The sequence below is a fragment of the Mustela lutreola genome, chromosome X (genome assembly GCF_030435805.1).
Source record: "Mustela lutreola isolate mMusLut2 chromosome X, mMusLut2.pri, whole genome shotgun sequence".
Lineage (NCBI taxonomy): Eukaryota > Metazoa > Chordata > Mammalia > Carnivora > Mustelidae > Mustela > Mustela lutreola.
Window position 1 is genome coordinate 10,894,496 of NC_081308.1, and position 23,516 is coordinate 10,918,011.

General features: G+C 38.4%; 2 protein-coding genes across 3 annotated transcripts in view; one reads left to right on the forward strand and one right to left on the reverse strand.

The window, feature by feature from the left end:
• Positions 1-23,002, reverse strand: part of FANCB (FA complementation group B) — a 39,549-nt gene extending 16,547 nt beyond the window's left edge. Inside the window, exons 1-4 of the mRNA XM_059158085.1 lie at positions 22,889-23,002; positions 14,949-15,966; positions 10,047-10,199; positions 4,450-4,542 (exon numbers count right to left, since the gene is read on the reverse strand). Coding sequence (XP_059014068.1) covers positions 4,450-4,542; positions 10,047-10,199; positions 14,949-15,896 — 1,194 coding nt within the window. The 5' untranslated portion in view covers positions 15,897-15,966; positions 22,889-23,002. The remainder of the gene's footprint in view (positions 1-4,449; positions 4,543-10,046; positions 10,200-14,948; positions 15,967-22,888) is intronic.
• Positions 23,003-23,175: 173 nt separating this feature from the next.
• MOSPD2 (motile sperm domain containing 2) overlaps positions 23,176-23,516 on the forward strand; it is a 61,815-nt gene continuing 61,474 nt past the window's right edge. Inside the window, exon 1 of one of the 2 annotated variants that reach the window (XM_059157565.1) lies at positions 23,176-23,461. In XM_059157565.1, the coding sequence (XP_059013548.1) occupies positions 23,453-23,461 (9 nt within the window). In that variant the 5' untranslated portion in view covers positions 23,176-23,452. The remainder of the gene's footprint in view (positions 23,462-23,516) is intronic. The other variant, XM_059157563.1, reaches the window with a different exon arrangement.

Consider the following 23,516-nt stretch of genomic DNA (forward strand, 5'->3'; position numbering starts at 1 on the left):
GACTACGTAAATATTCTATGCTGTGAAGTTTTGTTATAAAACTATAAAAATAACCATATGATGAAACATTTAAACAGCATAAAAATACTTCTCAACTTCTCTTTCTAGACCCTCAATTCCATTTGCATAGCCAACAGATTGTTTACCTTTCCAGAACCTTTCTGTGTAGGTTAAGGAATCCTTGCTTTCTTCTCATGACAAACAAGCAAATAAAACCTATCCCAAACCAAATACAGGAGCATACTGCACTGCAGGACAACAAACCTTGTTTTTTTGGTCTTTTTTACTGTGATCTCTCTCATACACACAGAAAAGGCATAATACAAAAAAAAAAAAAAAAAAGAGTTTACAAACTACCCAGGGAGTTACCCAGGTAACCATATGTAGTCAGCTGCCCATGGGCGCTGACCAGTCAGGGACTTCTCTTGTTTCGATGGAGGCAACACTACCCTAGCCTTTTATTTTTTTCAGTGGGAATAAAGTTTTATTGGAACACAGCCACACTCATTCATTTGCATTATTTTAGGTGGGGGAGTTGTGACAGAGACTATGTGGGCTGCAAAGCCTGAGATATTTACTATCTGGCCCCTCACAGGAAAAGTTTGTTAACCCCTGGTCTAGACCCTTATCACACTCTGTACCCCATTCTTCACCTTCTCCAACTCATGTGACAAATACCTCCACAATAGTCGACTCCTCTCCCCACCTGGTGGGACTCTAGGCTTCTGCCTACCCACACTAATGCCCTGCCCCAGGGCAGAGAGGGTCTAATAGGACCCTGACTGGCCCACAGCTGTGCCGCCAGCCCTGCCAACAATGAGAATGGCTCAAGGACAGGGTGTGAGCTTTTACCCTAGCCTTTTAAGGTAACTTTCTAGTATGTCTTCATAATTTTGCCATTACTATATCTCCTAAAGAATATTTTTAGGTTTTTGTGGTTTGCTTTGGAAACTTTTATGAATGAAGTCATTCTGTATGTGCTAGGTTTTTAGTCATCCCATTTGTCACTAGTAGCTGTAGTCTGTGACTTTCACTGCTCTGTAGCATAATATCATTATGACCACACCAGCTCGCTTTTCCATTCTCCTGCTGATGGACATCTGGATTATGTCCAGGCATGCATGGACTATTACAAACAGGGCTGCCGTGAACATTCCTGTACATGTGCACAAATTTCTCTAAGGTCCTGGTTTCCCCTTTTCCTCTCCAACTGGTTCCCTTCCAACTTGCTGGAAAACAAATTCCATAAGGGAAACAACAGTGAAACAGACACTGGTTCTAGCTCTGCCTGTCCCTTAACCTTTCTGGTTATTTGTTTCCTAATATGTAAAATGGGGGAGGAGGGGTAGACTTGTTAATCCCTAAAAGACCATCCAGGAGTGCCTGGTGGCGCAGTTGGTTAAGCATCTGCCTTCAGCTCAAGTCATGATCTCCAGGTCCTAGGACTGAGTCCCATGTCGGGCTCCCTGCTCAGTGGGGATTCTGCTTCTCCCTCTCCCTCTACCCACCCCCCAACCTGTTCTCAAATAAACAAATATCTTTAAAAATAAAATAAAAATAAAATAAAAGGGCTACTAATGTTTGGAAATATTTTTATGCAAATTGGGAGCTAGTGATAACATGTGGATGGATACTTGAAACAAAACGGACATGAAATTCTCACTTACCCCTTCCATATGCTCCTGCCTTCTCTCTGTGTTCCTTTCTTATTTTACTTCTATGAGTCTGTGCTACTTCCTGAGTACTTTTTTGGGGATTTTAATTTATCTTTATTTTTTTGTTATGCTCAGTTAGCCATCGTATAGTACATCATTAGCTTTTGATACAGTATTTAATTATTCATTAGCTGCATGTAACAACCAGTGCTCATCTCAGCACATGCACTCCTAGTAATTTTTGTAACACAGTTTGATTTGCTTCTTTGCTCTGAATCTCTTTGAGTGAACTCTTACAACTCAGCTGATGAGACTTTTTTATTTCAATGTATTTTTCGTTCATAGATAGGCTATTTGGTTATTTCCTGGGGATAACTGCTCACAATGTCTTATTTATGTGCTTAGTTATTCTGTGAGTGGTTCATTTTCTTTGAAAAATTACTAAGAGGCCTAGGATAAAATGTGTATTTTGAGAAAGGATTGTATGTTTGTTTCTGCCAGCTGTCTAGAGTACTACTGCTTTCAGTTAAACACAAATGCTCCCAGGGCAAAAGTATTAATAGTGTTCTCTGGTTCTCTCTGGGTTCCAGCCTCTACAGATTGGCCTGATAATTTATTCTTATATTTTCAGCATTTCGAAGCTTTTAGGGGAAATTTTAAAAACATATTTCAACTAATATTTTAACTGGTTTTTATCAGAATACTTGGTCTAAATAAATTAGGTAACACATTACCTAATTTACCTCTACATTACCTCTACATTAGTAGAGGTAGAATTTCTGAAAGTCATACTTCATAAATGATTTTGGCAACATTCCTAAATCAGTATAAAGATCTACTGTTTTTTGACAGCCGCATGCTATTCCATACTTCAAGTATATTATAACTGATCTACCAAACACCTAATGATGGATATTTAAAATAACTGCATTTTGTCATCCTTAAATACTATGTAAACTTTCCTAAAAAATCGTCTTTGTTCATTGTACAAGTATATCCTTAGAACAGATTTCTAGAAGTAAAACTGCGAGCGTAAAAAGATATGTCCAATTCACATTTTAATTAGCAATAATAAAATGTTGAGGTTGAGCCACTTTACATTCTTGAGAATACTATTTCAGAACGCATATCTACATTACGGAAGTCCATCCTTTGTCTCTTGTTACAATTTCTATTTACACAACTTGTCTTTTTATATGATTTATTTTGTCCAGAGAATCAAAGTTTTTAATGTATTGGTCTTTTCCTTTATGGTTCTATGCCCACTATGATATCTTACTATCTATTGACCACATTAATATTTCTGTTTAATAAGCATTTAGTAAATTCACTTTCATAATTAAAATAGTTGCAAAAAATTTCTTACAGAACCCTACAAAGTACAAATATTTACTATCTGGCCCTTTACAAAAAAAGTTTGCCTGGGATAGAGGAAAAAGTTAAATGACATACAAGGAAACAGACAAATCCACAAAAAGGGACAATTGGCCTGGCCTCCTCATTAGTATCATCGTAAGAAAGTGGGGAAAGGCATTATTCTAGATAAAAAGACCAAGAAGACATATAATAATCAAGTGCAGGTGTAAACTTTGACTAGATCCTGAAAAAAAGCATCTGTAAAAAACATTTTTGTGGTAATTAAAGATGTCGGAATATGGAAAGAGTAAATAAGAGTAAGAGATTATTATTAATTTTCTAACTGTAATAATAGTATGGTGTGTTTACATAAATGAATGTCCTTATTTTTTAGGCAATCCCTGCTAAAATACATAGGAGTGAAGTTATGATATTTGCAATTTTCAAATGGTTCTGCAAAAATGTACATACACACATGCATATGCATATAAAGCACAGATGAGAAAGATAGAATTTTTTTCAAAAGTACAAATAGTTAAATCCACATGAGGACTAGAGATAACTACAGTGTTGTTCTTTGAACTTTTCAGAATACTTAAAAATTTTCATGAAAGGGGTGCCTGAGTGGCTCAGTTGTTAAGCGTCTACCTTTGGCTGAGGTCATGATCCCAGAGTCCTGGGATCAGGCCCAGAGTCGGGCTCCCTGCTCAGCAGGGAATCTACTTCTCCCTCTGCCCCTGCTCGTGTTCCCTTTACTGCTGTCTGTCAAATAAATAAACAAAACCTTTTAAAAATATTTTATGAATGAAAAAAGGCAGGTTACAAAAGAACGTGGATCTTATAATCACATTTCTATGTAAATTTGCATATGTTCATTAAAAAATCTACAAGAATATACATGTCAAAGTTGTTAAAATGGGTTATATCTCAGTAGTGGACTCATAAGTAATTATTAGCTTCTTTTAAATATTTCTTTGTACAGTCTGAGTATTCTACAGGGACTATACATTACCTTCATACACTTTGAAAAAACCAAAAGCTCTTTTTCAGAGAGCTTTGTATGGAAAATTTGAGGGCAAACTGTTCATGTTTGGGACATGTTATGAGTCACTATATTTGATGCTCCTTTAAGAAATACTATGAATGTTAAGACCAGAAAGAAATATATTTTCAAAAGCGAGCTTCATATATTTTATGAGTATTATGAAATTTAGAATCCTACTACAAAAAGGTATCATTTTTAGATAATACATTTATAAGTAATGTCATAATACTTTTTACAGAGGTATTAAAAAGGCAATGATCCTTTGAATTATCATTTTTTTCTCAATCACTGTGTTGTTTACACATTAAGATCCTTTCTTTCAAGGTTCTTTGCATCTTTTAGAATAGCACTAACCCAAAAAAGCAAAAACAAAAAGCAAACATAGATACTAACTTTCAATCCTCTTTCCAGAGGTGGAACCATCATATAACGATTCCGTTCTTTGTCTTCAAATGACTCATCTTCATTGCAATCCAATGTTTTGTTCTAAGAAATTAAAAAAAAAACACTAAAATGAAATTTGGAAATAAATTGAAAATTTATAAGATTAACAAAATACAATTAAAGTTTATCCAAAGGGCAGTTTTTCCCCATCACTTCTTGTAACTAGAAAAAACTACTAGTACTATTACCACCGACCTAACATTTATATACTGCTTCAAAAAGAACCAGCTTCCTTTCTGATCTACCACTTGTAGGCTCTCTCTTTGCTTAGAGGACCCCTTTCAATATTTCCTGTAGAGCTGGTTTGGTATTTGCAAATTCTTTCAGTTGTTGTTTGTCCTGGAAGCTTTTAATCTCTCCTTCTATTTTCAATGATAGCCTAGCTGGATATAGTATTCTTGGCTGCATGTTTTTCTCGTTTAGTGCTCTGAAAATATCATGCCAGCTCTTTCTGGCCTGCCAGGTCTCTGTGGATAAGTCAGCTGCCAATCTAATATTTTTACCATTGTATGTTACAGACTTCTTTTCCCGGGCTGCTTTCAGGATTTTCTCTTTGTCATTGAGACTTGTAAATTTTACTATTAGGTGACGGGGTGTGGGCCTATTCTTATTGATTTTGAGGGGCGTTCTCTGAACCTCCTGAATTTTGATGCTCGTTCCCTTTGCCATATTGGGGAAATTCTCCCCAATAATTCTCTCCAGTATACCTTCTGCTCCCCTCTCATTTTCTTCTTCTTCTGGAATCCCAATTATTCTAATGTTGTTTCGTCTTATGGTGTCACTTATCTCTCGAATTCTCCCCTCGGAGACCATATACAGTAACAGTCACCTTACAGGCAATACAATGGCACTAAATTCATATCTCTCAATACTTACCCTGAATGTGAATGGGCTAAATGACCCTGTCAAAAGACACAGGGTATCAGAATGGATAAAAAAACAAAACCCATCTATATGTTGCCTCCAAGAAACACATTTTAAGCCCGAAGACACCTCCAGATTTAAAGTGAGGGGGTGGAAAAGAATTTACCATGCTAATGGACATCAGAAGAAAGCAGGAGTGGCAATCCTTATATCAGATCAATTAGATTTTAAGCCAAAGACTATAATAAGAGATGAGGAAGGACATTATATCATACTCAAAGGGTCTGTCCAACAAGAAGATTTAACAATTTTAAATATCTATGCCCCTAATGTGGGAGCAGCCAACTATATAAACCAATTAATAACAAAATCAAAGAAACACATCAACAATAATACAATAATAGTAGGGGACTTTAACACTCCCCTCACTGAAATAGACAGGTCATCCAAGCAAAAGATCAGCAAGGAAATAAAGGCCTTAAACGACACACTGGACCAGATGGACATCACAGATATATTCAGAACATTTCATCCCAAAGCAACAGAATACACATTCTTCTCTAGTGCACATGGAACATTCTCCAGAATAGATCACATCCTCGGTCCTAAATCAGGACTCAACCGGTATCAAAAGATTGGGATCATTCCCTGCATATTTTCAGACCACAATGCTCTAAAGCTAGAACTCAACCACAAAAGGAAGTTTGGAAAGAACCCAAATACATGGAGACTAAACAGCATCCTTCTAAAGAATGAATGGGTCAACCGGGAAATTAAAGAAGAATTGAAAAAAATCATGGAAACAAATGATAATGAAAATACAACGGTTCAAAATCTGTGGGACACAACAAAGGCAGTCCTGAGAGGAAAATATATAGCGGTACAAGCCTTTCTCAAGAAACAAGAAAGGTCTCAGGTACACAACCTATCCCTACACCTAAAGGAGCTGGAGAAAGAACAAGAAAGAAACCCTAAGCCCAGCAGGAGAAGAGAAATCATAAAGATCAGAGCAGAAATCAATGAAATAGAAACCAAAAAAATAATAGAACAAATCAACGAAACTAGGAGCTGGTTCTTTGAAAGAATTAATAAAATTGATAAACCCCTGGCCCGACTTATCAAAAAGAAAAGAGAAAGGACCCAAATAAATAAAATCATGAATGAAAGAGGAGAGATCACAACTAACACCAAAGAAATACAAACTATTATAAGAACATACTATGAGCAACTCTATGGCAATAAATTTGACAATCTGGAAGAAATGGATGCATTCCTAGAAACATATAAACTACCACAACTGAACCAGGAAGAAATAGAAAGCCTGAACAGACCCATAACCAGTAAGGAGATTGAAACAGTCATTAAGAATCTCCAAACAAACAAAAGCCCAGGGCCAGACGGCTTCCCGGGGGAATTCTACCAAACATTTAAAGAAGAACTAATTCCTATTCTCCTGAAACTGTTCCAAAAAATAGAAATGGAAGGAAAACTTCCAAACTCATTTTATGAAGCCAGCATCACCTTGATCCCAAAACCAGACAAGGATCCCACCAAAAAAGAGAGCTATAGACCGATATCCTTGATGAACACAGATGCGAAAATACTCAACAAAATACTAGCCAATAGGATTCAACAGTACATTAAAAAGATTATTCACCACGACCAAGTGGGATTTATTCCAGGGCTGCAAGGTTGGTTCAACATCCGCAAATCAGTCAATGTGATACAACACATCAATAAAAGAAAGAACAAGAACCATATGATACTCTCAATAGATGCTGAAAAAGCATTTGACAAAGTACAACATCCCTTCCTGATCAAAACTCTTCAAAGTGTAGGGATAGAGGGCACATACCTCAATATCATCAAAGCCATCTATGAAAAACCCACCGCAAATATCATTCTCAATGGAGAAAAACTGAAAGCTTTTCCGCTAAGGTCAGGAACACGGCAGGGATGTCCATTATCACCACTGCTATTCAACATCGTACTAGAGGTCCTAGCCTCAGCAATCAGACAACAAAAGGAAATTAAAGGCATCCAAATCGGCAAAGAAGAAGTCAAATTATCACTTTTCGCAGATGATATGATACTATATGTGGAAAACCCAAAAGACTCCACTCCAAAACTGCTAGAACTTATACAGGAATTCAGTAAAGTGTCAGGATATAAAATCAATGCACAGAAATCAGTTGCATTTCTCTACACCAACAGCAAGACAGAAGAAAGAGATATTAAGGAGTCAATCCCATTTACAATTGCATCCAAAACCATAAGATACCTAGGAATAAACCTAACCAAAGAGACACAGAATCTATACTCAGAAAACTATAAAGTACTCATGAAAGAAATTGAGGAAGACACAAAGAAATGGAAAAATGTTCCATGCTCCTGGATTGGAAGAATAAATATTGTGAAAATGTCTATGCTACCTAAAGCAATCTACACATTTAATGCAATTCCTATCAAAGTACCATCCATCTTTTTCAAAGAAATGGAACAAATAATGCTAAAATTTATATGGAACCAGAAAAGACCTCGAATAGCCAAAGGGATATTGAAAAAGAAAGCCAACGTTGGTGGCATCACAATTCCGGACTTCAAGCTCTATTACAAAGCTGTCATCATCAAGACAGCATGGTACTGGCACAAAAACAGACACATAGATCAATGGAACAGAATAGAGAGCCCAGAAATAGACCCTCAACTCTATGGTCAACTAATCTTCGACAAAGCAGGAAAGAATGTCCAATGGAAAAAAGACAGCCTTTTCAATAAATGGTGCTGGGAAAATTGGACAGCCACATGCAGAAAAATGAAATTGGACCATTTCCTTACACCACACACAAAAATAGACTCAAAATGGATGAAGGACCTCAATGTACGAAAGGAATCCATCAAAATCCTTGAGGAGAACACGGGCAGCAACCTCTTCGACCTCTGCCGCAGCAACATCTTCCTAGGAACAACGCAAAAGGCAAGGGAAGCAAGGGAAAAAATGAACTACTGGGATTTCATCAAGATCAAAAGCTTTTGCACAGCAAAGGAAACAGTTAACAAAATCAAAAGACAACTGACAGAATGGGAGAAGATATTTGCAAACGACATATCAGATAAAGGACTAGTGTCCAGAATCTATAAAGAACTTAGCAAACTCAACACCCAAAGAACAAATAATCCAATCAAGAAATGGGCAGAGGACATGAACAGACATTTCTGCAAAGAAGACATCCAGATGGCCAACAGACACATGAAAAAGTGCTCCATATCACTCGGCATCAGGGAAATACAAATCAAAACCACAATGAGATATCACCTCACACCAGTCAGAATGGCTAAAATCAACAAGTCAGGAAATGACAGATGCTGGCGAGGGTGCGGAGAAAGGGGAACCCTCCTACACTGTTGGTGGGAATGCAAGCTGGTGCAGCCACTCTGGAAAACAGCATGGAGGTTCCTCAAAATGTTGAAAATAGAACTGCCCTATGACCCAGCAATTGCACTATTGGGTATTTACCCTAAAGATACAAATGTAGTGATCCAAAGGGGCACGTGCACCCGAATGTTTATAGCAGCAATGTCCACAATAGCCAAACTATGGAAAGAACCTAGATGTCCATCAACAGATGAATGGATCAAGAAGATGTGGTATATATACACAATGGAATACTATGCAGCCATCAAAAGAAATGAAATCTTGCCATTTGCAACAACATGGATGGAACTAGAGCGTATCATGCTTAGCGAAATAAGTCAAGCAGAGAAAGACAACTATCATATGATCTCCCTGATATGAGGAAGTGGTGATACAACATGGAGGCTTAAGTGGGTAGAAGAAGAATAAATGAAACAAGATGGGATTGGGAGGGAGACAAACCATAAGTGACTCTTAAACTCACAAAACAAACTGAGGGTTGCCGGGGGGAGGGGGTTTGGGAGAAGGGGTTGGGATTATGGACATTGGGGAGGGCATGTGATTTGGTGAGTGCTGTGAAGTGTGTAAACCTGGTGATTCACAGACCTGTACCCCTGGGGATAAAAATATATGTTTATAAAAAATTAAAAAAAAAAAATTAAAAAATTAAAAAAAAAAAAAACTTAAAGTGAAAAAAAAAAAATAAATCACTATACCTTGAAAAAAAAAAAAAAAAAAAACAAAAAGAACCAGCTTACTACATTTTTATAAAAAATCCCACAACTAAAGAAAGTAAGAATGATCTTCATTTTATTAAGGAAAAACACAGACTCAGATTATTTTATGCAGATCTGAAACTCCAGGGGTATTATTTCCCTTCTGTCCAAGATCTTAAGATATTATGAACTATTACTTCTTTTAATAAAGCAGGTTCATTTCATTTGACTCCTTAATTAATCCAATGTACCAGTGTTTATTGGTATAAAATGTGATTTTCAAAGCAATAATAAGTTAATTTACAATGTTACTATCACTATATTCCAAATTTACATCAAAAGCATAATTGTATAACATTTCCTGAAAGGGGATTCGATATATAATTTTAAAAATTCAATCTATGTATTTCTAAAGTTCAAAATGTTTACTGTAAGTATGAAATTATAAACATTGACACAGTGGGTCAAAAGCTTTAAAGCTTCAACTTTCTAAAATGGTTCTTTAAAAAAATCATTCTTAAAGTAATATATATTAAGTATACAGAACTTACTGAATAGTTCACGTAGCCAAGATCTGTTATTGTAAATGAACTCAGGCAATCTGAATTCAAGGACTCTTGAAAAAGTAGCAGTACTTGTTCACTTCCAGTTCCTATAAAGTCATCTATCAGTACTGATCTAATTTTTTCCCACTTAGCAGCAACCTGAAAGAAAGAGAGTAGAAAAGAAAAACAAAACCAGACGTGAAATAAACTGAATCCTTTTGGTGCATGTAGGTGTAATGTGTCCTCTTCACTCTTATAAACAGTAATGAAAATGGTAAACATTAAAAACTAAAGATATTGGGACACCTGGGTGGCTCAGTTGGTTAAGCAGCTGCCTTCGGCTCGGGTCATGATCCCAGCGTCCTGGGATCGAGTCCCACATAGGGCTCCTTGCTCGGCGGGGAGCCTGCTTCTCCCTCTGCCTCTGCCTGCCATTCTGTCTGCCTGTGCGCTCTCTCTCTCTCTCTCTCTCTCTGATAAATAAATAAAATCTTAAAAAAAACCCTAAAGATATTGGGGGATCGGACAACATAAAGAGTTATAACAGTTTTACAAACAGCAAGATACTGAAATTTAATGTTCTGTCAATGTTTGTCCAGGGTCTGTCATATTTCTGCTTTCTATATTAAGATTTTATTATGATTTATAAATTCTAAACTTCTCATGACTATTTTGGAAACTTTAGGTAATTAGAAGGTAGTGGTAAACACTCACAAATCCTCAAAGCAGAATAACTTTTCTTAATACACTAAACTCTGTTAGAAGAAAACAAAGCCGATATTAGGGACACAGGATGGGAGGGATCCTATTAGTGAGGCACCTAGAACCATCCTAGTCAATTGGAATGATTTGATCAGTTTATACCAGAACATGAGACCCCAAGTTTAAAACAGAAGACAACTTCGTAAAGGTCCATGAAGCTGAAAGCCTCCACATTGGTCCCCTGGAGAACTAACACCATGGGGATTAGCTACTCCTTCTCCCTTAGACAGAAAAGCTAAAACTCCCACTTAGAATCCTGGCAGTAGCACAGATAGATGATAGCGGGTGGCATGTATTAGAGCAAGACTGTAAGTAAGACTTCAATCTATATAACCAAATACTAATCTTTCCTATATCAGGCTGATTTGCAAAGCCAGGATGTTTTATGCATGCAGGGAGAAAGCTTATTTGTATACCCATCTCCTCCCTTCCTCCTACCCCCACCCCCACTCCCACCACGAGGATCAGGAACACAGTGAACTATGTGAAGACATTAGAGGTATGAAATGTACTCAACAGGGGCACTTGGATGGCTCGGTTGGCTGAACGCCCAACTCTTGATTTTGGCTTAAGTCATGATTTCGGGGTCATGAGATGGAGCCTGGCATCAGCTCTGCACTCAGTGGGGAGTATGTCTGAGATTTCTTTCCCTCTACTCCTCACCCCACTCTAATAAATTTTTTTTAAGAAGAATGTGCTTGACAAGCAAACATGATAGAGCTATGTACTCATGTAAGCACACACACACACATTTATAATCTATAGCTCTAGAATAGTGCTGTCCAGAATATAGGAGAGAGACAATGTAAGGCATATATATTTAAATTTTCCAGTAGCCAATAAAAGAAAATTCTCTAGCAGCACTGAAAAGAAAAAAGGTGAAATTTTATATTTAATTTGATGTGCTATATCCAAAAATTGCATCATTTCAATGTAATGTTATCAATAAAATTATTAGATATTTTCCTATCATTTTTTACTAAGCCTGTAAATCTGGTGTGTATTTGACACCTATAGCACATTCCAATTCAGACCTGCCACATTTCAAATGTTGAATAACTACATGTGGCTAGATGCTATCATATTAGACAGCACACCCCTAGAACATACAAACCACTATCTGCAACATACCAATATCTGTTTTAGGTATACTTGACAATGATTCAGTTTCGAAATACCTACTACATAGATTCTGGTCAAAACTTACAGAGACAATTTCTACTCGAGAGAGAAAGCCTAAGAGAAAAGTTAATCATGCATTTGTCTAACTCAGCTCTGTTTCAAGTTCTATCACTCTCTATCAAGTTCTATTAAACATTATACCTGGGGCTTTTATGAAAGGCTGATCTGAGAACATGCTAACCTTGATTTTTAGTATTTATTCTAATTTATGTTTGTTTGCACTTTACCTGTCTTTTAAGCTGCCTTAATTCTTTTATAGAACGAGGTAGTAAAAGGATGGTTGGATGAATCCATAGCCAACCCAAAGTAAGATTGTATCTATTGTTTTTTCCCATTTGGGAGCAAAACTGCTATCAGAGACACCATTTTATTATTCAATAATGTATTCACTTTATTATTCAAAACCTCTTACATAATACCACAAACAGTAAATCCCTCTCAGAACTCAATGTTAGAAAAAAACTTCCCCTTGACAGTATGTTTCAATCAGTTGTAAAACCTGCTAAATTTGTTTTTTTGTCCTAACTACTAAACTAAGTATAATTCCTCAAAGAAAATCACTTCCCTTAACCCAGGTTTTCTGACATGGTCATCTCTCCTCCTCCTTAGTTTGTAGATTCTTAGCCTTTATTTCTGTTTTTAAAGTAACTGCATATTTTACCTTAATATATTTCTTAAGTAGGTGAATATAAATTTAACACCAAGGTTAAGGCAAGAGCTGCAAAATTCCCAGAGTAGCAAGGTTACCAAAGGAATTTATGAGCACTTAATTTGTGGATATCAGGGTGTAATTCCAGAGCTTTTGATACAGGGCATTTGAAAACAGCTTAGACATACAGAATCCCTGAAGAAGTAGCTTAAGAGGTGTGTCAGTAGGGACTTAGGTAAGTAACTTGTGCAAAGGATGATGGTGCGCTGTAGAGAAAGAAACCTAGAACACAGTTTCAAGGCAGGAAAGCCAACAGTATACAGGCTCACTTACAGAGTGGCACAGTATCCCTCTTTGGGTAATGTGTTAGCAGCAGAGCTTTACAGCGTCCAAGCAGGCGACTCACTTACAGTGTATAAGGACAATATTACACTGAATTAATGAGGCACAAGGGGACTGTTTTTCCTTATCCGGGTGAATAAGGGACTTCAAAGGTCCAAGTCAATGACAACAGTCCTAGCCCTTGTATAACATAATAGCTACTTACTGAGCTTCTCCTGTGTGCCAAGCACTGTGCAAGACACTTTACAATGTCATTTTCTTTAATTCTCTGCTCTCAGAGACAGGAAAGGAGTTCACAAAAATTCAACACATTCCTTAAGGTAAGACAAGTAAGTGGCTCAGTTGGGATTTAAACCCAGGTTAAGTGAGCTCTTTCCATTACCCGGACCCCAATAAGGATTATAGGCCATGCTAGATGTTTCCCTGCTACCATTTTGGGAAAGGAAAAGAGAGTAGAGAAAGACAGAAAATGTTACTTTCCAAATAACCTTCAAATAAAAGTACAATATGCTTTTAAAAGATCGCTTTCGGGGCGCCTGGGTGGCTCAATGGGTTAAGCCTCTGCCTTCGGCTCAGGTCCTGGGATCGAGCCCCACATCGGGCTCTCTGCTCAGTAGAAAGCCTGCTTCCTCCTCTCTCTGCCTGCCTCTCTGCCTACATGTAATGTCTGTCTGTCAAATAAATAAAATCTAAAAAAAAAAAAAAAAGATCGCTTTCAAAATAAAATAGGGTACTTTTAAATTACTTTTCTTTGAAAAATTTAAATTTACTTATTTCTTTTAGAAAGAGAGAGCAAGTGCACACAGGGAGAAGAGCAGTGGGAGAGGAGAGAGAATCTTTTAAGCAGGCAGAGCCAGCGCAGAGCCTAACCCAGGGCTCAATGAGATAATGACCTGAGCCTAAATCAAGAGCTGCATGCTTAACTGACTAAGCCACCCAGGCACTCCTTTTGAGAATTTAAGTTCTGTATGTATCACAGAGGTTAAATATGGTTACATAACCCCTATAAACACAAAGGTGATTTACAAGGCAAAGCCTGATAAAACACAATTTCAACCTGATACTTTCATACACACAAACAGAAACACACAAAGTAATGATTCACCTAAAAAATGGATGGCCTGGTTGGTTAAGAGTCCAACTCTTGATTTTGGCTCTGGTCATGATCTCAGGGTCATGAGACAGAGGCTGGCATTGGATTCCACACTCAGCACGAAGTCTGCTTGAGATTCTCTCTCTCCCTTGCCCTCTGTCCCTCCCTCCACTCACACACTCTAACTAAATAAAATCTTGGGGTGCCTGGGTGGCTCAGTCAGTTTAGTGTCTGCCTTCGGCTCAGGTCATGATCCCGGGGTCCTGGGATCAAGCAGTGAGTCAGTCTCCCTACTCAGTGGAGAGGCTGCTTCTCCCTCTCCCTCTGCCTGCCACTCTACGTGCTTGTGAGCTCTCTCTCTCAAATAAATAAACAAAATCTTTAAACAATAGAAATAGTTATATTAAAACAAATAAATATATAATAATTGTAGCTATATATTTATATATTTCTAAACAACTCAAAGTTTTTATGACTCAAAATGGCAAGGCAAAACCTTCATCAGGTAGTATTCAGATAACTTAAAGAAATAAGAATGATGCAATATATATGATTTTAAGTGCAGCACTAAAAATTGATTTGGATAATAAGACTCCAGGATAGGGGTGCATGGGTGACTCAAGTCATTTAAGTGTCTGCCTTCAGCTCAGGTCATGATCCTAGGGTCCTGGGACTGAGCCCCACACTGGGCTCCCCGCTCAGCAGGGAGTCTGCTTCACCCTTCCCCACCCCCACCCCACTGGTGCTTTCTCTTGCCATCTCTCTCCCCCAAAAAGAAACATTTTTTAAAAAGACTCCAGGATACACTCTCTGAAACATATAAATGTGTAAAAGGTCTAAGGCTACACCAATGGAATGATTTTAAGAATAAGTACTCTACCTGAAAGTTCTTTTTCCAAACGGCACAAGCATCACCAGACCTAAAGGATACGATGAAAAAGTCTCCTCTGCCTGAATCCATAAGTTGAACTGCACAAGGATCTCCAAATGGAAGCTGGCACACGCTTTTAGGAGTCCCATTTTGAAATAAAATCAGCTGATTCTTTCGAGTAAGGGCAATCAGAGACATTCTTAACTGATTGTTGACAATCTCAGTTGCACAGACATGCACATAAGTTATTACACTGGTATAAGCAGGAGGGATAATGTATGCATCACTTACTACTTCTTCATTTTCAAGGGAGTATACACAAAATTTGGTATTCCAAATTGCATAATCTGATTTTGAAAGCTTTTGAGTGGATCCTTCTTCAGATAAAAAACATGTCTTCGGTCCTAATAAAACCATACCTAGATTTTCAATCTCCCCTGCCCACTCAACAGAGGAAAAATTAAGAGACACAGTAATAACTTTGCCTGTTTGGGAAGAGATAGAGTAGAACGTTTTGACATGTCTCCATAAAACTAATGGACCATTAAGGACCCTTACACCATCCTTCAACTCATGGCTTAGTCTAAAGCTCAAACGCTTTTCAAATTTATTGGTACTGTGAAGAAATAGAAGAAAATATGTGAAGATGTTATTGTTTTTATTGCATTGTATCATGATATAAGGGAGATTAATTCCAGTTCTGAAATCGGACACACAGTTGCAACACATAATTTTTAAATCAGAGTTTTCTTCCTTTAACATAAAGGATCCAGTGGACTTCTGAACAAATGCTCTTGTTCTTCTGTCAAACACCATTCTCCTGACATGTAATACAGGTGTTTTTGCAGGCCCTTTACCTGCAAAATGTCCCTGAGACAGCTGAAAAATAAGGACTTCCCCATTATAACACAAAAGCATTTCTTGTTCCTTAGATGACACGGCTTGTTTGCTAGACATTCCACAATATCAAATCTTTGTGTTGGTCCAATTTTCGAATGCAAATGGATTCCAGTTGATGCTTTTAAACCTAAAAATGTAATGAGAAAAACTACCATCAAGAAGGCAGTTGAAAACACACTTCTGCTAGAGAACTATTAAGTTTTATGAACATTTTAAAGCTTTTTATGCTATCTTAATAATGTTATACTTATCAAAAAAACTACATCCTAAATATCATCTTTGTACAGTTAAAAAACAGAGTTTACAAACAATGCAAATAACCACATCACAAAAGGTAACTGAATGTGTTAACAGCATCTATTAAAAGTTGTGGGTGGTCTGCTGAAAGTGCCTGAAGACGTTTTTCTGGTTTAGGGAATTTCTTAAGGGTTCCATTTCTGTCTCTCTTTCAAACCTAGCAACCTAATCTAATTTTCCCATTTTCTTCCAACCTCACCCCTCTGCCATTTTTTACCCTGTTGACTCAAACCTGGCTTTTTTTTCTCTCACCCTTACACCCTCCACAATGACAACTGAGTAGTCAACAGCTCAGATTGACTGCTACCACAGCCCAGGCACTTGGGGTCCTGCTTTCCTGAAACAGGAGCTCATACAGACTCTGTGGCCAAAGTAAATGAAAGAAAAACAAAGGATTCTATGCTCTAGTTTTAAAAAAATCTCCATAGGAGTAATAGAAATAAATATTAAATCATACTCCACAAAAACAGTGCAGCTTTGGGACATTAAGTCATTATTCCTCTTACTAGAGGTATGACTTTGGCCAAGTTACTTAGTCCCTCTATGCCTCATATCCACCTATAATGGGGTGAAGTACTACCCCCACAAGGTATTGAAATTAACTAACTCACTTAAAATAGAACCTCACACACACATACACACACACACATACATATACATATATATATATATATATATATATATATATATATATATATAGTGCTTGATAAAGCTTAGCTGCTACAGTTGTCCTTATCATCACCATGACCAGCTCTGGTTTATACAGTACCCAGCCTTTGAAACGTCAGTACAGTTGCATACTTAAGTTTGTGAATGCTGAAAGGTCCCTCTCCACTATAGATAACTCTAACTCATATTCCTTCTTTTCTCCCACTTGTGGATCATTTACACCAGAAAATTCAACTATTTCAGAAAACTACATCATTTGTAATTAAGTAATGTTTTCCTCTGCTGAATGAGAAACAAACTGCAAAGGCTTAGGTTTTGTTCTTTTATTATAAAAATCTACCAAGAGTCCAATTAGAAAAAAGTTACCACTGAACCATCTACAAATTTAACTTAATGTAGCGTTTTGTAGAAATGACTTTAATTTAGAGGCAATTCTATTAAAATGCAGACTTGATTAGTCAGCATCTACTTTCAAACTGGAGATTCTGTGGCTTATTGTCTAATTTCCAAATACATCATTTGTTGCGTTTTTTTAATTAAGATTTTTTATTTATTTGACAGCGAGAGAGGGAACACGAGCAGGGGGAGTGAGAGAGGGACAAGCAGGCTTTCTGCTGGGCAGGGAGACCGATGTGGGGCTCGATCCTAGGACGTGGGACCATGACCTGAGCAGACGCTTAACGACTGAGCCACCCAGATGCCCCCATTTGTTGTAGTTTTAAACGATGTTCACAAATTCTTTGAAATTCCTTCCATCAATTAATTCTTCTCTCCTTGAATGAGGGCTGGTCATTATGATTCACTTCTAGCCAACAGAATATGGCAGAAGGGACAACGTGAGACTTCCAAGACTGGGTCATAGAACATTGTGGCTTCCTTGTTGACTTGATCCTTGGATCACCTGCAAGAAAGGAAGCCACCTGCCGTATTATTAAGACACTCAGGCAGGCCCATGGAGATGTGTACACAGCAAGGAACTATAGCTTCCTGCCAATGGTCAGAAAGAGACTGGGGCCTTTTAACAACAGCCATGTGAGGGAGACTTCTTGGGATCAGATCTTCGATCTCCAGTCAAGCCCCTGGAGAGCTCCTGAATCAGAAGAACCAAGCTAAGCTGCTCCCAAATTCTTGATCCTCGGTAATTTTGAGATATGTTTGTTGTTTTAAGCTGCTAAATTTGGGAATTATTTGTTATACAGTAACAGATAAATACATTTCTCTATGGTAATTTGTTTAAGTTGATGATACTGTTTTTGAGAATTTCACGAAACCTATTACTTGAAGCAACTGGAGAAACTGTATAATACAAACTAGCAGAAGTCACTGGCTTACTGGTTTGTTGTTAGGCAATTAATGCAAAGATCTGGGACAACAGGTATCATAAAGTAGTTTCAGCTTAAGGAGTAAAGAAGATAAGTAGGTAAATCAAAGGTGTGGCTTTTACTTATGAAACTATCTTTTAGTTTAAAGGTAATATTGTATTACAACAAAATGTATGAATAATAATTTATTTAAAATTTCCCACAGATATGTCAGGTCTCTCAGATTTTTAAAAGAAATTTCCTTTTTCAGCATTAAATGATACATGGTTCTTTTAGCATTAAAATGATATAATCTGGGGCATCTGGGAGGCTCAGTCAATTGAGAGTTTGTCTTCGGCCCAGGTCATGATCCCAGGGTCCTGGATTGAGCACCGCATGGGGCTCCCTGTTCAGCAGGGATCCTGCTTCTATCTGTGCCCCTCCCCCTGCCCGTGCTTTCTCTCTCTAATAAATAAAGAAAAATCTTAAATAAAATTATATAATCTGAGGTAAGTGTATAAGAACGTGTCTTTTACTACCTATTTGCATGAAAAGATTTTCATATTTCTTAAGTACTAAAAACAACCAAAAGTAACCTCTATACAGAAAAGGATTTTGGGAGAAATGTGTGACACCCTTAATAGAGAGATAAAGAATAACATTACAGAGATAAAGGGCTCAATAAACGAGATGAGAAACACACCTGACAAAATAAACAGCAGGCTGGAAGAAGCAGAGGAAAGAGTTAGTGGGCAGAGTAGAAGGCAGAGTAATGGAAATTAATCAAGCTAAACAAAAGAAAGAAAAAAGAATTCTGCAAAACAAGAACAGACTTGGGGAACTCAGTGACCCCCATCAAACATAATAACATTTGTTATTTTACTATTAAATGTCACAACTAATGTTTAATCAACGCAATGCTCTGGTTCTCCAGTATCTGAATATGACAGGAGAATCTGATTGCTAAAAGGTCAGCACAATATCCCCCTTTACTAAAATCTAGAGTATGTATTGTTGCACCTTGATAAAGTTATGACTTAAGAAAATCAGACCTCTAACACTCTCTTCTTTCAATGCTACCAGCAAATAACTTAGAAACTACTATCTTCACTCTGTTCCAACTACCACTACAGTACTTCAGGCTTTCAACTCTCACTTAGGCTGATGTAAAAGCTTCTTAAATTGATCTTCCTTTCTCTAGGCTCTCCCCTCCAACTTAGCAATTTATTTATGCGACCTCACTTACTGTTCTAAAACACAAACTTGATCTGGAAACTGTCCCCTTCCTCAAAAACCTTGCATGGACCCTCTCCCCCTTCTCAACAGATATATATGTGAATTACTTCCTGGAAAGATTAGATGCTAAACACTGTGAACTGAACATACGAATGACACAGAGACAAAAGACTGCAACCCACTGTTATAAAGTTTATCATGGCATTCAAAGCCCTGTTATAATCCTAACCCATACTTGCAGCATGAGCTCTAGGCAAAATGCAAACTTATTCTCATGGATTTAGATTCAAATAGATTTAAATGACTGTTTTATGAAAGGTCTTTATTATTGTTTTTTTAAATTTTATTTATTTATTTGACAGACAGAGATCACAAGTAGGCAGAGAGGCAGGCAGAGAGAGAGAGAGAGAGAGGAAGGGAAGCAGGCTCCCTGCTGAGCAGAGAGCCTGATGTGGGGCTCGATCCCAGGACCCTGAGACCATAACCCGAGCCGAAGGCAGAAGCTTAACCCACTGAGCCACCCAGGCGCCCCGAAAGGTCTTTATTTTTAAATACTAGTGCAAAACCATGCACATTTTAAATATAAGTTATTTAAAATTGATCACCTTCAGAGTTAAAAATTAGAAGTCATTAATATATTTACCTACTAAGAAAAATTTTTTTCCTCAAACTTTCTATAATCTCAAGGCTTACTGAATTTGCATACCTGTGTACATTTTATTTTATACTGATGCAACATCTGTTTTAAGAGTAAGAGTTTGTAGCATATGTTCATTAAAAAAACCTTTGAGCATATGGAATAAATGCTGATTTTAAAAAACAGTATGGAAACAAATGAGACTAAGGTCAATTTAGAGGTTCTAAGACCACCATAAACAAGCCCTGATTAATCAAACCCTGATTATCAGGGCACCAGACTTACTATTCCAGCCTGTTGGTCATCTGACTTTTTACTTATCCTTACAACAGTGGCTTACACCTTTACGACAGAAAACAAACAAACAAACAGGTAACTCAAACCGGTTAAGTTTTACCTCCTATTGTAGCTAATGGGGTGGGGAAGGGGTTGGAAGATTATTTATAAAATACTACATAATTAAATTGAGTTTTTCCTGTTCTGTATTACCATACATCATAGGTGATTGTATATATTTTGTACATAAAAAGACAATAGATGAGTATACTGGGGAAATAATACATGCTGAGAGAAATACAGTAGATTGGCAATAGATTATCACTCTAATCCACTCTTCCCTACCAGCAGATAAAATCTAAAAATGTCTCTAAGAAACTGTATCAAGCATGGCAATAGAAAGTATCTTTGGAAAAAAAGGTAGAATTAAGATACTCAAATAAAAATTTCAAAAAAACCTAAGACCTCAAAACCTCAAAAGAAAACCCAAGAATACTAAACATTTTATAAGCATAATACGGATAGATGGACTTTTCACAACCTTTAGGACCTTATTTACCTAAGTAAATTAACTTGGCTACAGAGTAGGTCTGCTGTTAAAAACGTTTTTCTACCTATATAACTGGAAATCATTTGTTGGAACCTACCCATAATCAAGCTCCATTTTCCCTTTTCCAACAACGCTTAGGGTATCTGAGAAGTAGGTGAACACAGGGGAATGGTGAGGCACTAAGAGAATTAGGAAAGACTACGTTAAAGGTTTTCTGTGTCAACCTAAGGACTTCTCACTTTATCTGAACAGTGATACATCACTGAAAGATTTCAAAGACAGAAATCACAGGACTGTACTTCTGAATGACAAAGATCCTGGTGACAGTATTGAAGATGGGGGTAAGGTGAGAAGGGAGGCAGAGCCCATCAATTAGGAGATAATTATGAGTTCTTAATTAAAAGATGTGCCTTTGGAAGGCAACTTGGCAAGTCACCTGAAATACATATATCCAGCAATTTCATTTCTAGATATGAACCCAGAGAAACAATCTTACATACTAATGTACAAAGACATTGCTCTAGAATATTCATTGTGCTATTGTTTGTAACAGCAAAAAAGAAACTTCAATGACCATCAATAGAGGAATGAACAAATACAAATGGAATATCATACTACAGTTAAAAATGAATCAGATTGGGGCACCTGGGTGGCTCAGTGGGTTAAGCCTCTGCCTTCAGCTCAGGTCATGATCTCAGGGTCCTGGGATCGAGCCCCACATCAGGCTCTTCGCTCAGGAGGGAGCCTGCTACCCCCTCTCTCTCTGCCTGCCTCTCTGCCTACTGGTGATCTCTGTCAAATAAATGAATATAAATCTTAAAAAAAATGAATCAGATCTATGTATATACCACCATGGCTCAATTTCAAAAATCAAATAAAAAAAAAACTGAGTTGCAGAAAAATGTATTCTGTGGTACATTATGTATCTAAATCAAAACACAAAAACGACATTATGTATTTTCTGTTTACCTACAAAGGCTACATTCCCTGAGTGCTTCTCTGCCAGGTACCATTCTAAGCACTTTGGACTCATTTATTTCTCACTACATTCTTATGCTATAGGCACTGTTATCCCATTCTACAGATGGGGAAATTGAGGCATGGAGTTTAAGAATCTTCTCAAAGGCCTAAAAATAGGAAGTGACAGAGCCAGGATTCAAACCCAGGCAGCCCTGTCCAAAACTTAAAGAGCAAAGATTCTGTAAAGATTCATGCTAAATTCCAATGACTATTTATTCTGGAGAAGGGGAGAGATATCAGGTAGGGGAGTGGAGCCAGAAGGAGACTTCAGCTAGAGCTGCAATGTTGTTTTTTAACAATGTATTCAATTATTTTTAAACAATATGTCCATTTCCCCCCATAAAAATCTGTAGCATATTAAAAAAAAGTCTCGGTCAAAGATGCTAAAGTGTCAAACACGGTTGACTGTAGATGGTGAAAATATGGGGACTTTTCTTCCTGCAATTTCTCTGTAGTTTTTATTATCTTCCTTTTTTTTTTTAAGCCCTGTATTGAATCGTTTGAATGCAAAACGACTTCCTTTCACTACTTTAGCCAACAACTACAGAATTGTTCCAGTGCCTTATAAACCTAAATCTTTCTGAAGTTTGGCACTTAATGTCATTGCACTGGATAACTGTCAGAGGGGCCCCCCTGTGCGTTGCAGGCTATTTAGCGATACCTACTAGTTGCCAGTATCAGGCCCCATCCGGGTTGTGCCAACCAAAAACATCTCCAGACACTGCTAAATGTCCCCTGCGAGACAAAATGCCCCAAGTTGAGAACTACCCCAGTTCATAAACTTTTAAGATGCTTTGCACCTTTTAAGTTTATATAACTGCTTTAGTTTAAGGATTTCAAAAACATGATCCTTGTTAAGTTTCTCACACTCCAAGTGGGAAAGATGCGGCGAGGGTGAAGAAAGCTTCAAGCGAAATCATCCTATACAGCAAGGACATGATGCACATAGGCCGCGGCACACTCGTTTCCATCCCCTTAATCCACAAAGACGGGAACCAACCCAGCTCTGCCGCCCAGCCCCGCGAAGGCCAGGTAGGGATAAGGGACGACTGGCCAGCCCTACCTCACTGCGCGAGGCCCTGCGTCCCAGAGCCGCCACTTTCCCGACTCCCTACGCGGGCGCGGGGTCCCTCGGCTCCAAACCTCCCGCCCGCGCGCTGCATCCTGGGAGATCCCGGCTGGAGGCTGCGCCGAAAGCGGAGGAGGCGGAGCCTGCCGCACCTTCCCGGAGACGGTTGCCAAGGGAGGCTAAGGGGGCGGGGCCTCCAGGGAGTGTTGTGAAAGCGAAGGGCAGGCGGGGCTTGTTAGGGCGGAGCTCCGCGCGGGAAGCTCCCGTGACCCGGCGGTAGGCGGAGGCGGGCCCGCAGTGCAGGGGACGTCGGGGGAGCGGAGCCCAAAGGAGAAGCTAATGGAAAGCCCGGCTGGGGCCTGGTTCCGCCTCCAGACCCAGGCGGCCACAGTGGATTGGACAACGCAGCGACGCTTCCGCCCGCCTCCCGGTGTCACGCGACCGTCCCCACCTCCCGCCCTTCTCTCTTTACCTCCCGGCCCGCCTGGCCAGTGATGAGATATTCGGACAGGTGGAGAAGTGGACACGGCGATCGAAATCACGTCCACGACCGCGACCATGACCGAGGTGAGGAGGCACCCACGCCGCTGCCGGCCCTCCCGGCAGACCCGGAAGCTTCCTC